The sequence below is a fragment of the Brassica rapa genome, chromosome A02, assembly GCF_000309985.2.
Source record: "Brassica rapa cultivar Chiifu-401-42 chromosome A02, CAAS_Brap_v3.01, whole genome shotgun sequence".
Lineage (NCBI taxonomy): Eukaryota > Viridiplantae > Streptophyta > Magnoliopsida > Brassicales > Brassicaceae > Brassica > Brassica rapa.
This window is the reverse complement of record NC_024796.2, coordinates 16,252,189-16,267,563: the sequence shown is the minus strand read 5'-3', so window position 1 is coordinate 16,267,563 and position 15,375 is coordinate 16,252,189. Positions and strand designations below refer to the sequence as shown.

Genomic DNA, 15,375 nt, shown 5'->3' with positions numbered 1-15,375 from the left:
TGCAATGTTTCTCAAATAATATATAGGAGATATCATTAATGTAATTAATGAAAAATAAACTTACAAAATCTTTAACATGATGTTGAACAATATTGCATAAATATTTATAAGGTTGATAAAATGATGTGTAGAACAGTAGAATCTTCATTGTAACAATTCTCATAAATGTTAACATAATAATAAATCAATGAAACTTTTTTTCTTATTATTCTTCTTTCAAAATAAAAACGAGAATTTGCACATAAATAAAATTGTTATCACCTTGTCAGTGAACAATTCTTGCCTTTAATTTCATAAGAGGCTTATTGTAATGACAGAAGAACCAAATGACAACTTATTTTACTTACAAAACGTATCATGACGATGAAGAAGAGAGGTTGTTGGATCAACTGCTTAAATGGGTCTGAAGAAGTGTCCTCGCAGCCAATATAAACCCTGTAAACATTGACAATGAGTTTTTAGAGATAAAATGCGTGTCTGAGATTCGAGACAAAGTGTCAATTTTGAAAAGAGAACAAAGATTTGCCTAGAAACAGAGGAGAAGGTCTAGTGGGTCTGGACTTAAACTCTGGATGAAACTGAACTCCAACATAGAATGGATGATCATGAAGCTCAATCACCTGTTCAAACAAAAAAACATATTTTACAGAGATAGAGCGACCACACAAGACAAGAGATTAGGCAAAAAAAAAGGAAGGATTATGATGCATTATTGATCTTCTTTTTATATTTTTCTGCACCTCAATTCGTTTCCCTGTATCATCTTTGCCCACAAGTCTTAAACCAGCTTCTTCAAGTACTTGAGATACTTCTGGATTCACCTAAACACCAACAATACAAAACACCTCATCATCATTGTGATCAATAGTGCATTAAAAGGATCCACCTTTAACGAAAAGACCAACCTCGTAACGGTGCCTATGCCTTTCGTCTACATAACAAACATCTCCATATCTGGTAAATGGCAGGAGTAAAACAAGATGTTGTCTATGAACGGAAAACTACAAGGAAGATGAATGCAGTTATGCCTTACAGTTTAGAAGTGAGAGAGTCTCGACTTTCTAAATGGGTTCTTCGGGATCCTAGTCTCATTGTACTTCCCATATGCGTTCTTGAGCCCTGTGGTAATGTAAAAAATGAATTGAGAGAATGAACTGAGCGCGTTGATAGGTTGTCTTGTTTAGGAACAATACATACTTCTGGCATGAATATAACAACAGGGTCAGGTGTCTGAGCATCAAACTCCGTGCTATTTGCTCTTTCCAAGCCCAAAACCTGAAACCAATGTCAAGAGAGACTAAGAAGAAGGGAGCTAAAATTGGTTTTAGGCAGGGAAATGAAACATATCAAGTTTCTTACAGATCTGGCAAACTCAATTACAGCAATTTGCATCCCCAAGCAGATCCCAAGATAAGGAACTTTGTTCTCTCTAGCGTATTTTGCTGCTAAAACCATTCCGCTCACGCCACGATCTCCAAAACCACCAGGAACAAGAACGCATTCTGCACTCTGCATTGTAAGAAAAAACAAAGACTATATTGTAAGAAAAGGATGTCTCATTGTACTAGACAAGTGACAAAAAAAAAGGTTTCACCTTCAAGATCTTCCAAGCAGCAGCATGTGCTTCCGGAGTCTGCAAAGGAGACAAGTGATGCTTAGAAGGAAAACAATGGTAGTATAGGCATATAAAAACTCTTGATCCAAAAGATTGAAGAAGAATGAAATATATACAGATTTTTCACTTTCGTCTTCAAGGTCTGAAGCTGCAATCCATTCAATCTGAGGCTTCAATGAACATGCAATGCATGCATGTAGAAGGGCCTGCGCCAAAGAGGAAAATATAAAAGAAAAGAAGGCTAACCAAATTCAGTTCTGTAGAAGAAGACCAAAGTCAAGTTTACCTTAACAACAGACAAATAAGAATCCGTTAGACCAATGTACTTTCCAACCATAGCAATCTTAACCTGACAGATAGTCTCTTTGAATAAGAAAAGGCAAAGGCTCTAAAAGCAAAAGGCAGATAGTACTCACATGATCTGTCAAGTTATCAAAAGTCTCAGCCATCTTAGTCCAGCTATCAAGATCAGGTGCTGTTGCAACGCTGAAATAGATGTGTTTTGTGGGTTACAGCAGAAAGTTTTCCCTTGTGATATCGAAGCAATAAAAGAAATGTGACTATAACCTGGTTAAATTCAGTTGTTTGAGAATCGAGTGATGAGCGTTTTGGTTCTGCAGCAGCAGCAGCAGCACAAATTAAAAATTTACTCAACAACAAAACACACATTACTCTTGTCTTTGGAAGAGCCAAAAAAAGAAAAAAAATGCATCCAACTTACTCGGAGAAGGAGAGGAACATGCCAAATGTTTGGAACATCATGGATATTGAGAATATTAGCAGCCTGCAAATAACAACAACAAGTGATATAAAATCTTAACTGCATCAGTTGAGTAAATCCACAAGGTAGATTTTGGACCAAGTTGTACCGGCACATGACAAAACTGAGACAGTTTTGCCTTTGTAGCTTCCAGTAGTGGCTGCAGAAAAGGAAAAATAAAAATCAAAGGCATGTCAAAGACTCTGCAGTAAGAGTGAGAGGAAGTCTCATAGTTTTCCAAAATATGCAAATTACAACTGATTTTGTTTTTAGTAAGTGATACCTGAGCAGAGCGACATGCCAAAAAGTGAGGAGTCAATCCCAAAGCTCTTAGTTCTCGGACACTGTGTTGTGTTGGCTTTGTTTTCTACATGGACACAAACAAAGTTCAGCACGACTAATCATATCATTTAAAGCACTAATCTAAGTAAGGAAATAGTATACCTGCTCCCCAACAACACCCAGAACAGGAATCAAGCTCACATGGATAAGGCAGAAATTTTCTTGTCCTAGCAAGCGAAATAAGAAGAAATTAAATAGAGAACCACTGAACTAAAGAAAGCCAAGAGGAGGAGGAGGATTCACAGGCTTACCAACCGAGAATGACAATTGTCTCAAGGCCTCGATAAAAGGCATCGACTCTATGTCACCTATCCAATATATCCAGGTAAGGAGGATCTTTAGAAACCGTATAAGTAAAATGGAATCGCAAGTAGCTCTTACCAACAGTGCCTCCCAACTCAATAACACAAACATCGGCTTGGCCTTCTTTTCCATCCACTGGAATAAGAGAGACTGACTCAATCCAGTCCTTGATTGCATCTGTAATGTGTGGAACAACCTTTAAGAAAAAAAAAGAGAAAAAAAGAAGAAGGTAAGCCAATTACAAAAATTTAAAACATGATTTCACTTTTTACCTGAACAGTCTTCCCTAAGTAGTCTCCTTTTCGTTCCTTGTCAAGAACAGACTAGTGAAAGAGAGAAAAGGTTAATCAGGTAAACCCAAAATAAACAGCAACCACATCAAAATCAGTACCTACCTGATATATCTTGCCAGTGGTAATGTTGTTGTCTTTGGTTAGTGTCACATCAAGAAATCTTTCATAGTTCCCCAAATCAAGATCGACCTTGAAAGAGATACGGAGCCATTCTTTAGCAACAACAAAAAATAAAAAATATTTAAAGAAGAGAAGAAAACCTCTCCACCATCGTCGAGTACAAAAACCTCTCCATGCTCAAAAGGGGACATAGTACCAGCATCAGTGTTCAAATACGGATCTGTATGTATGATTCAAATGTAAACAGAGACTAAAGATTCCCAATAAGATCAATACAAAAAAAAAGGATCAAACTTTAACCAATTTTGATGGAGGTAACACGAAGGCCACAAGCTTCAAGGACGACGCCGATACTACTGGCTGTAACGCCTTTGCCAAGCCCACTCACCACTCCTCCAGTCACCAACACGTACTTCATCCCCCTCCCTCCAAAAGAAAAGATGCTCTCTGATGGTCTTGGATTTGGGATTCTCTCATACAAATCTCTTGCACATGTTTATTCTCCCAGGAACAACCAATAGTGAGTTCCCACGTCTACCATACCCTTTTGTTTTTTTTGTTTGTTATATACTTTGATAAATCGCATGCTTGACCTGTATTTTATTTTTCTTTAACAAATCACTCGACTTTGATAAAAAAATATGCATGAATCTACAATTTTTTTTATTATAAACCAATTAATTTTAATTTCTTTTATTATAATGTTTGAGTTCCAAACAATGTTTTCATATCCGACTCAAACACATGGTCAAACAAAAAGACTCGACGATCCCTCCATAATTCGTCTATAGTATATGTTAGCATATATAATTTGCTAATATTATTATTTTCTTAAAGTATCTACAGTTCTAAATAAATATACATATATGAGAATCAAAATAGTATAATTTGTCTATTTAGCTTCGTTCTCCATTATTTTCAAATATTTTTTAATGTTTTCAAATTATATATAATTTTAATGATAAAAATATATATTTGAAAATATTTTTCTGAGATAATTTTGTTCTAACAAATTATCAAAAAAATTATTGATATGCTAAGGTTAAAGGATTTTATACACATAAATAGATGGTTTGTTAAGATAATTTTTATACTATGGTATTTCTCACATATTTATAATATCAATTTTATGTACTGAATATTCATTTTAAAACATTTTAAATTTAATTAAAAAAATTCAATATTATTTTAATAAAATTATTGATAGTGTGTAATTTATTGTTTATCAAATGACTCTAAACTGCAAAACAATTATTTCCTCATAAATTATTATATAAAAAGTTATAGTAGGTAATTTTTAGGAAATTGCTTTAAATAAATTTTTAGAATAATAAAATTTGTGGTATGTTTTGAAAAGGAAATGATAAAAGAGAGAGATTATACATGATTTAATTAGTTTTTAGTTTTGAAATATTTTCTAAATTAATTGTTTGGTTGATATTAATTAATTATGTTATCCCGAAATATAGGTGGCATGGCACTGTACTTAATAGTGTAGATATAAAAATGTTTTAAAGAGTGGATTTAGAAAAACTATTGTATTTAAAATTATGGAATGCATACAACTTTCATTTTATTTTATTTTGTCAACTGAGTTATTAACTTATCAAACTATTAATTGAAAACACGTCTAAGTTAAAACTTTATAATGAAAATATTACACTATAAGACAGTTTTTGACTTTTAATAACACTCTAGGGCAGTTTATGCTCCTCACACACTTTCTCTTCCCCCAATACACGTTTCACTTCTTCCAACCCATGAAACAATTGAAATCTAACTAAAACTTAACTAAATAATAAAATAATAAAATAATATTTCTGCAGTAAATAAAAATAATAATTTATGGTTCATTTCTCTCTCTTTATTTCTCTTTCCAACATCAGATACAAATATGGCTTCATGTCTTTGAGAATTGTAAAGTCATCGTTTACTTAACTCAATCATGAAAAGATTTCATATTTATTCTCTTCACTCTTGTTCCCGACCGGCGGTCTCATTGAGGTCACAAATGAGACGGATTGCGAATTTTTAATGACTAGTAAGATGTCACAAAGACCTCTTCTTATTGACTTCTCTTTTTATATATATATTTATAACCTTGTCTTGTTGACCTCTTCTTGTTGTTCATCGAGTTATGTAGTTGAGGAAGTTGGAAGCTACCAGAGATTAGGAAGATGAACTCAAGTAAGTTTCAAGGGTTTATTGATATGTATATCCGTATATTTGAAGAAAGACAAGACTTTGGAGGTTTTACTGATAATATCTTTGAATTATGTGTATTTAGTATTTTTTAGAATCTGTGAAGTTTTACTGGTAATGTCTCTGAACTAAATTTATTTAACTTGTGTAGATGAGATGAAGGTGAACCAGCAGAGATGAGTTCTCATCTTAAGATGCTATGTTTGCTGCACACGATTTCACTCAACTATACAAGTTAAGGAGGCAAGAGAATATGAATTTCCAAGCTGAGAGTTTTATAAAACTTATTTGGTGTACAAGTGAACTAATGTACAGTTTTATAAAACTTATTTGGTGTATATGTGAACTATTGTACATGTAAGCTTTTGGAAATTTATGTACACGTGGACATTGAAAATTATGTGTACATGTTTGATAATTATGTGTACAAGTCTGCAAGTTTATGTGTACACATTTCTATAATTAGTATCTACACGATTTTTTAAGTTTTATAGATGTGGGTTTCAGATGTGTATAAGCAAATGTATTTATACAAAGAAAAAAGTTATACAAACACCATTTAAATGTACATCGTTTTAATAATACACTAGATTCTGACCCGCCCTCTCAGAGGGCGGGTATATTTTTTGTTTTACATATTTTTGTAGAAATGTAATTTTTATATTTGTGTCTTTCTTTGTAACCATATTTGGATTTTTTTATAAGCATATTTGTGCTTTTCTATGTAATCATATTTGTGCGAATTTTATTTTTAAATTATTACTAAGAATTTTGATAATTGTATTGAATTAGTGATGTTACATAACTATACACTTGTGCCGTAGCTATTTCACACATTAATTTTTTTATTTTATTCGTAAATAAATAGATATTATTTTTTTAAAAAAATAACAAATTATAGTACAATTTTTTATTAATAAAATAGTAATTAAATAAATGAAAATTATATGTTTTTCATTTGAAGTTTCATGATTTGATTTCATATATAAACATAATAACATTATTATTACACATAATAGTACAAATAATATTACATCAAACAAAAAATATTACACATTATAATATGTCATGCAGTTTAAAATGGATATTATAAATCAAGGCCCGTGACCCAAATTTGTCTGACTATTATAAAAAAACATATAATTTCGATTTGAAATGCAACAAACATGTATGTTATTTAAACTGCATGGCCCAAAATTTTCTTTAAATACATGTTATAAATCAAGGCTCATGGCGATTATTAGGCAATTTAAGGGGTGGTTACATCAATTTATTAGATTTCGATGCAGTTATACTAAAGCGTATGTATCATTGAAATTTTAAGTTGGACATAACCTTTATTAACTGGTCATGTTGTTGTTTTAGTATAATATATTTTTATAAATACATATATAATGGTTTGTAAAACCATAAAGCCATAATATTTTGTGTTGTCTAATGTCAAATAACTTTATATTCATGATCTTGATATTAAAGAAAAAGAAAAACTTATATACATGATCTCATGATGCTAAAACATATACAAACCTGTTTTCTCGTATATATATTTTATTAAAAAATTTAAATGCAAACTCTTAGCAGTAGAAGCATTTAGACATTTTAACGAAGCTCTTATATCATCAAATACATCTTGAAAGATTAAAGCCCAAACCTAATTTGTCATCCAATAACAAAAACAAAACTTTTTTTGTGCAAAAAAAAAAAAAAAAAGACGCAAGCGGTGCGCTTCTTCTCACGAACCGTCGCAGCGCCACCACCGAACTTCAGCAAAGCAATCCTGCAATCCTGCAATGAAACCTTCTGACTTTCAATAGATAATATCTATGAGGGCAATGAATAGAAAATGTGAAATTGTGGTTCAACTCGATATTTGTTATAAAGAAAAAAAAACAGTTTTGCACGCAGGTTATGGAGATATCTGAAATTGAGGCTGTTTTTCATAATATGGGTTTAATAGGATGAGTTGAGGAGAAATCAATCACGATCCTTTGATACACGAAAAAAGGCAAATACATAAACCCAACTGTTTTTAATTAAGAGAAACGTAACTGCTTGTAGTTAGATAGAAGATCGTGGTTTATATTAAATAGATTATATATAACTATATAAAAGTTGAATTTTTTTTTTAATAAAATCCAATGGACACTACTTTTATCAATTGGTCACACTGCTGTTTTAATAGTATTTATATGTACACATGTAAAGTGTACACATGTACATAAGTAATTTTTGTACATATACACATATGTACACATGACATATTATCTAACATATTATCTAATTTTTGTGAATATGTATTCATATTAAGTGTCATCATTAGTAATTTTTGACTATTATGATTATCTAACTATTTTAAGAAGTAAAATAATCTATTTGGCGATTTTTATTCGAGCCGGTGGTTTTATTGATAAAACACCTTGAATTCTTGAAAAATAAATCTAAACCGTATCATATTATTTACAAAACGTGATAACTATGAATACTCAGAAATTCGTTTTGAATACTTTTATTCATATTTATATGAAATTGTATTAATTAACTCATCTGACTCAAACTAATAAGATAACCATGGTCCAGTAGTGAAGGATATGTGTACATTCAACATCCTCTCCACTAATGTCCAAAACTTCATTTTTGTCATTTTTTTATATTTTTTCATTAATAGCAAAACCGTAATTTACTCATCTTCCACCTCACAAATTTTTTTAGGGTTTCTGTAAAATTTTCATGGCCGCCAACAATGGTTTCATCTAAAAGCATCAACTGTTGTGTGCCTTCATGTTGTTTTGACAGCGAATCTGTATATATGTTTGCTAGTAATCGATTTCAAACTTTCAACTTTCCAAAACAGAGATATTTCCAAAACTGGGGTTCATTACCAATCCTTCACTGTAATGGTTCGGCTTGTATTCAGACTGGAACTTCTCTGATAACGGAAACAGTCGTGTCTTTTGCATCAATTTCATTTCACCATTTCAAGTTTGAAGCTCATATGTCTCCAGCTATTTGTTTGGTATGGATAAAAAAGAAAGTGACGAACTCCAAAAATGTGGGACCACTTTAGTTCAATAAATGAGTTTAGTTTATAATTGTTCGGTTAAGTTTGGTTTCTAGTTTGGTTTATAGGCACAGAAACTATTTCAGTAGCAAGAAGTGACTCAGAATGTAATAAAAAGATGAAAACTGTCTCTGAATGTAAATCACTCCGTTATAATTTAATGGTGACACCTCATTTAAGCCTCTCTAAACTTGCTGACATAGCCGTCGAGAGAAAAAAAAGAGAGATTTTTTATAGTTTCAAGCCGATGGCAGGAGGCTTCTATAGCTCCGTTATCGGCTTGTTTGATTCGTTCTGCTTCTCTTTCTTTGATTTGATTTACTTCTCGTTACTTGGTTTGTTTGATTGCCAATTTGTTTTAAATCTGGCAAAGTTTTTTATTATTCTTTTGTATGCTTCTTCCAATGTATTTGGAAAGATAAAATTTTCGGTTTAATTGAACCGTTTAGAAAAGGTAATTGACAGATCTACTGCGGATGGTGGCGATGGATCTTACCGGCTTCAATCGTTGATGGTTCTTCATGTGACAGTGATGGAGTTCTTGCTGCAAACTATGGTTACTTCACAAAACAGCATCAAATTATATGGAACGGTAATCTCTTTGACTCTATTATTATCAATAGAGCAATATAAAGAGTTGTCTTATCTCAGTGGCTCCTACTGGAGTATTAAAAATAGAGTGATAATTGTTCTCAATTCATTCTGAAGCATGGTGTTTTTGGATTAATACGAAGATTATCTCCCTTGAGATTCAGCTTCTCCAAAAGCAATATGGAGTTTTTATATGAAAATCTTTAGTCATCCATACGCAAGATTTGTTGTTAGTTTACTTTGGATCCCTACTGGTGTATCCTTTTTTACTTTTTGTTTTGATAATTCTCATTGTTTAGAACTTTTTGATTATAAAACTTAATAATACAATCCAGCGTTAAAAAAAAAACTCGCTGACATAGCTAATGATTAGACAAAATCTTGGATTTAAATAAAATAAAACATTACTATCTTATTCATTTCGTAAACAACCCAATAAGTTAGTCAAATACTATAGAGTAGTTATATCACTAGGCTATTATTATATACAAGTCTAATAACTACTATTATAAAATTATGGGTTTTTAGTAATTAAACCCCTCAACTAAAGATGAATCGTAAAAAAAACCCTCAACTAAAAATCCTGTGAAATAAACCCTCAACTTTAGTTCCGTTAACATATGTTACCCTCCGTCTAAAAAACCGTGACGGAGGGTGACATATATTAACGGTTTATAAGTTGAGGGTTTATTTCACTAGATTTTTAGTTGAGGGTTTTTTTTACGATTCATCTTTAGTTGAGGGGTTTTATCACTAAAAGTCATTAAATGTTATTCAATTATTTATTATCATTTATACATTGTTTTAAGATTTATAAGCCTTTAAAACTAATTTATAAATTTTAATACATTAATATATTTGTATATTAATTTATACATCTTAAATTAATAATTTTTAACACTACTTACAACTTATTATAACTTTGAAATATTAAATTATTTGATATTTGGCAATAGTGATATAAAAGAATTTGTGTGTTTATATCGTCATTGTCAAATATGAAATAATTTATAGTTTCTAAGTTATATTAAGTTTTAAGTAGTGTCGAGATAATTCATCCATGAAGTCAATCTTTCTATTTAGAGTACGACGCATTTTTTTCTATTTTCATGATTTCTGTCATCCGGTTCATACTTTTCCCCCCTCCAAAATAATGCATGATTATTTTTATTCTCATTGATTTCTGAATAACTACATTATATTTTTATTTTCTTGATCAATAATATATTTGAAACATAAAGTAATACAATAAATCAAGAACAATATAGGAAAGTATGAGCCTGATGATAAAAATCATGAAAATAAGAAAAAGTACGTCATACTCCAAATAGAAAGATTGACTTCATAGATGAATTATTCTCAACACTATTTAAGACTTAATATAACTTAGAAACTTTCAATTATTTGATATTTGAAAATGACGATATAAACACACAATTTTTTTTATATCACTATTGTCAAATATCAAATAATTTAATATTTTGAAGTTATAATAAATTGTAAATCGTGTTGAAAATTATTAATTTAAGAAGTATAAATTAATTTTATAATATATTAATGTATTAAAAATATAAATTAGGTTTAAAGGCTTACAAATCAATCTAAAACAATGTATAAATGGATAATAAATAACTTAAAAACTCTTTAATGACTTTTAGTGATAAAACCCCTCAACTATTTTTGAATCGTAAAAAAAACCCTCAACTAAGTTTTCAACATTATAAACCCTCAACTTATAAACCGTTAACATATTTCACCCTCCGTCACGGTTTTTTAGACGGAGGGTAACATATGTTAACGGAACTAAAGTTGAGGGTTTATTTCACAGGATTTAAAGTTGAGGGTTTTTTTTACGATTCATCTTTAGTTGAGGGGTTTAATTACTAAAAATTAACAAACAATATTATGTCAATACAAACTGTAAAATGAGATAGGTGAAACTGTAAAGCCTAATATATAAAATTATTAAAAAACTATATATTATAAATTTCACATATATAAGAACTATATAGCTTTAGGTGAAACTGTAAAGCTTAATATTACCATTTTATAAATATTTATTCTAAATTTTATATACGAGATATATATTGTATTTATAGGTTATAGTTTTTTATAATTTTTTGAATATACATATGGTATTTGTAACATGTTTTATATGATCTATATCTTATTAATGTAGAATATGATATTTATAACATGGTTCATATGATTATTTTGTTAGTTCAAAAAGTTGTTGCAATATATTTTCTATATACTTCCTAATTTCATGTATTTAATATATAAATACTAAAAATGAGATAGGTAGTCAACTAGAGATATTCTCCTTTAGCTTTACTAAAAAAAGATTCTTGCCTTATAAGCACAAGATATTTTTGAAAATTTATTAAACAATATTTTATTTCTTAACTTATCATGTAGGCTAAATCATTTAAAAAAATCTAACAATTTACTATATATAAGGACCTGCGAGGCCTGCAATATTACGGAACATGATATGCCCGACCCAATACTGCCCCACTACAACCCTTAGAGTACCAGGTCCGCAGTTCATGTTGTACATCGCCATCTATATTCATAACAGAAAAATAAAGTCAACTTTTTATGCTGAACTTTTTATGTTGATAATGTTCGTAATATTAACATTTTTAGAAATACCAATTAAAAAACGATTTGGTATATTTTTGGTGCTTTAAAATAATATCAACTTATATATAGTATATGTTATTTTCAATATTTTTAATAGTATATAACCTAAACTTTGAAAATCATGAGTTTAAATTTAGATTTATATAGTTATACTTGCTTCAAATTCTTGTATTTTTAAATTAATTATTTTTTTTTGTTATTTATTTTTTAATTTTCAAAAAATATTAAACATTATGTTAACTTAATATAGTATTTATATTTTTGTAAATTGACCTTATTTGATATTTATTTATATTTTAGTTTGAAATAATTTTTTTTTGGTAATATTAACATTTTTAAAAATAGTAAACTTAAATAATGATTTGTAATACTACGATTGGAGGTTTTAAATCATACTTGGACGCTCTCAATGGCTTATAGCATCAAATTTTATATAGTATACATTAGTTGGTTCATAATATTTTTACTAGGACCGTACTATAAAGTAAAAGAAATAACTAAAACAAAATAAAACTAAACTTTATGACTTACTGAACGCTTTTTATATCTTTTTAACCGAAAATCTAAAAAATTGATTAACAAATCTGAAATCAAACTGATAACCAAATGAGCAGATATGTCTGGCAGTCACCATACTCCGTAACTGCTACATAAACGTGAAACGGCCCACGGTCTATTTAGATGAAAGGACAATGTCTACTTTTGTAAAGGTTATCAATTTGATCACTTAAGTCAACAAAAGTCACATTTAATTCATCCATTTTTGATTCAATGACTTTTTTCCTTTCTTCTTCTTTCCTATCTCTTCCATACACCATATACAATGGGCCTTTTGAATAGAAATTTCAACAGTTGAACACATACAATGAAGTTGTTGAAAACCCAAAAAATCTGATGTGGATTACTCCTTGTTGAAGTTTTTCAACTTGTTGAAGTTTTTCAAATTGTTGAAGTTTTTCAACATGTTGAAACTGCATAGTATGAGACGCATCATAGTGATTTTTTTCAATTTAAACAACATATAAAAAAATCTGATCGAAAGTGGACAATTTTTTTTTTTTAAGAAACCAAAGGGATTGTATTGGCACATGTGCACCAATATCATTGGTTTATAGAATTTTATACATTTTTATTAAATCCTAATTATTTGAGATCAATTATTATGTATCAAATAATATTTTTTTATTAAAAAACAATATATCAAAATTTATAATTTTTTGTGGTCTATAAATAGAGATTTGGATCATCTGATTTTGATATCAAAATGGTAACCAAATGAGCAGATACATCAGGCAGTCACAATACTCCTTAACATCTAAGACTACTTACAATAAGGTAGTTGTATACAAATTTGAGAATTTGTACTCCCTACACACCAAATATCCCCTATTTGCACTACATACCTTATATCCCTTCAATTTTCTTCTCATATCATTACCATTTTCTCCCATTTGTGTGGTATCCCACCCTTTTATGTATATTGAGCTAATTTTCTCTACAAATTTTAACTGTTGAATTGCTACACTGGAGCTGTTGAAAAACAAAAGAAAATGACGTGGCTTCAACTCAGTTGAACTAATTGAACCTGTTGAAAGAACAAAAATTGGAACCCACCAACTTCTCTTGCACAATTGTGAACCACACAAATTGGAAAAGGTTTATGGAAATGTTTTTTTTTTGTTGAAAAACAAAATGATTGGATTGACTCATCTGTCATCACATCATTAGTTATGTAGATTTTATAGATTTTTATTTCATCTTCGTTTTTAAGAGCAATTATCCGATACGAAATAACTTTTTTAAAGAAAAATATATATGAAAATTCATAATTTTTGATGCTCTATAAATAGAGACTTGGTTCATTTGATTTGTTTGATTTGAACACGGAAAAAAATTTGTTTGAACTATAAAATTGCTATTATTCTCTCTTTTGTGTCAAATGGATAAAAACAATAATACTTTTAATACTCAAAACTCTACAAATCATCCTTCCAATTATAATAATCCCAACAATTATCAATTTCAAAGTCAATCTTTCAACCAACCCTAAAATATACTAAATTTTGGTTTTCTACTAAATGTTCCTATGGCTTCATCTGTTCCAATTGTCGCTCATACTATGGATCAATGATGCCATATGCCATGTTCCATGATTAAAAATCTTTAAAATTTTATGTGTGTGATTTAAGAGCTTTACTGTTTGTAAATTGATTCTATTGTATCATTTAAGTTATGTGTTTTTATTTGTTGTTTTGTGTGGGTGTATCATGTGTATTTGAAGTTTCATAATTTTATCTGTTTTAATAATATTAATTTTATTTTATTTATTTAAATGTTAGTTAAAATATGAAAAATTTATTAAATTTTATTAAGAATATAAATTATTAAGTTAATTACAATCAAAATTATTATTAATATGTAGTTATTAAATTTAAAGGATAAAAATATGAATTAAAATAGTGGAGTATGGTGTTGAATTTTATTAAACAAAATTATTGGAAGGATTGAAAATGAAGTGGGTGTTGAATAATTAGTTTGAAGGGAGAGAAGATGATGTGGAGTGTTAAAAAGAAAAATAAAAGTGTTGAATTATTCACCATCGTAGATAGCCTAAGTAACCGACGAAAACGATACAATTAGACTTTTAGTGTTATTTATTTTACTAAAGGTTAATAAGAAAATATAAGAACAATTCTTTCAAAAGAACCTAACAAAAATAATAAAATAATAAAAAATTAGAAAAATAAATTTTATTTTTATTATTTTCGAATAATACATATTTGAATTTGAAATTTTTTATTTTCTATTTTTTCCAAAAAAGATTTTATTTTGAAATCTGAAAATTCTTTTTGAAACTATTTTCAAAATTTTTATTTTAATTTTTTTATTAATTGGTTATTTAGGTAGGGTCATCTTTGATAATGTTTTCAAAATATAATTACTATTTTAAAGTTAAGTAAATGATGTAATTTGTGTTAATGAAATGATTAATTTCGTATTAAAAAGAGGTATATTTGAACAAATTTATAGATCCAAAGTACAAGAAAAAAATTCATTCCTAAATATGGTCTAATTTGGGAAAAATGGGTATTCTATTCCCCAACTATTTGAAAACAGCACATTTAATACAGTATTGCTCGCGCAAAATTATTCCCAAACTAATTATTGACTATACAAAATTGGACTTGAAATAGTCAACCATTAAAGTTTAAACAGAAAACTAACGCTTTATGTCCAATGTTTAACGGTTGATTATTTCACGTCTAATTTTGCATAGTCAACAATTAGTTCATGAATAATTTTGCGCAAGCAATACTTGAATATTAAATGTGCTGTTTTCAAATAGTTGAGGAGCAAAACACTATATTTTTATTATGATCCATATGAATTTACAAATAGAATATCAATCAATTTCTTAAAATTTGAGTTAAGAAAATTTATCAAA

General features: G+C 29.1%; 1 protein-coding gene and 1 long non-coding RNA gene across 2 annotated transcripts; one reads left to right on the top strand and one right to left on the bottom strand.

The window, feature by feature from the left end:
• Positions 1-180: 180 nt before the first annotated feature.
• On the bottom strand, positions 181-3,992 carry LOC103853347 (CTP synthase). Its single transcript, XM_009130275.3, has 22 exons — positions 3,734-3,992; positions 3,574-3,653; positions 3,416-3,502; positions 3,293-3,343; positions 3,099-3,216; positions 2,969-3,025; positions 2,820-2,884; positions 2,659-2,742; positions 2,485-2,535; positions 2,337-2,399; positions 2,183-2,229; positions 2,032-2,101; positions 1,902-1,964; positions 1,732-1,821; positions 1,595-1,633; positions 1,360-1,509; positions 1,198-1,275; positions 1,034-1,119; positions 906-954; positions 741-821; positions 527-620; positions 181-435 (listed from the first exon to the last, which is right to left on the bottom strand). The coding sequence occupies exons 1-22, from the start codon at positions 3,849-3,851 to the stop codon at positions 386-388; spliced, it is 1,671 nt and encodes a 556-aa protein (XP_009128523.1). The 5' UTR covers positions 3,852-3,992; the 3' UTR covers positions 181-385.
• On the top strand, positions 3,802-8,842 carry LOC117132057. The gene is made up of 3 exons (XR_004455500.1): positions 3,802-3,953; positions 5,577-5,620; positions 5,787-8,842. It is a non-coding gene; the product is annotated as an uncharacterized LOC117132057 (long non-coding RNA).
• Positions 8,843-15,375: the final 6,533 nt, after the last annotated feature.

Bases quoted from the DNA above. Each gene is read 5' to 3' on its own strand.
- LOC103853347 (XM_009130275.3), bottom strand. From the start codon at position 3,851: ATGAAGTACGTGTTGGTGACTGGAGGAGTGGTGAGTGGGCTTGGCAAA. The intron at 1,634-1,731 runs GTATATATTTCA...TCTCCTTTGCAG, and splicing joins AAGACGAAAGTGAAAAATCT to ACTCCGGAAGCACATGCTGC. The intron at 621-740 runs GTGCAGAAAAAT...TTGTTTGAACAG, and splicing joins ATACAGGGAAACGAATTGAG to GTGATTGAGCTTCATGATCA.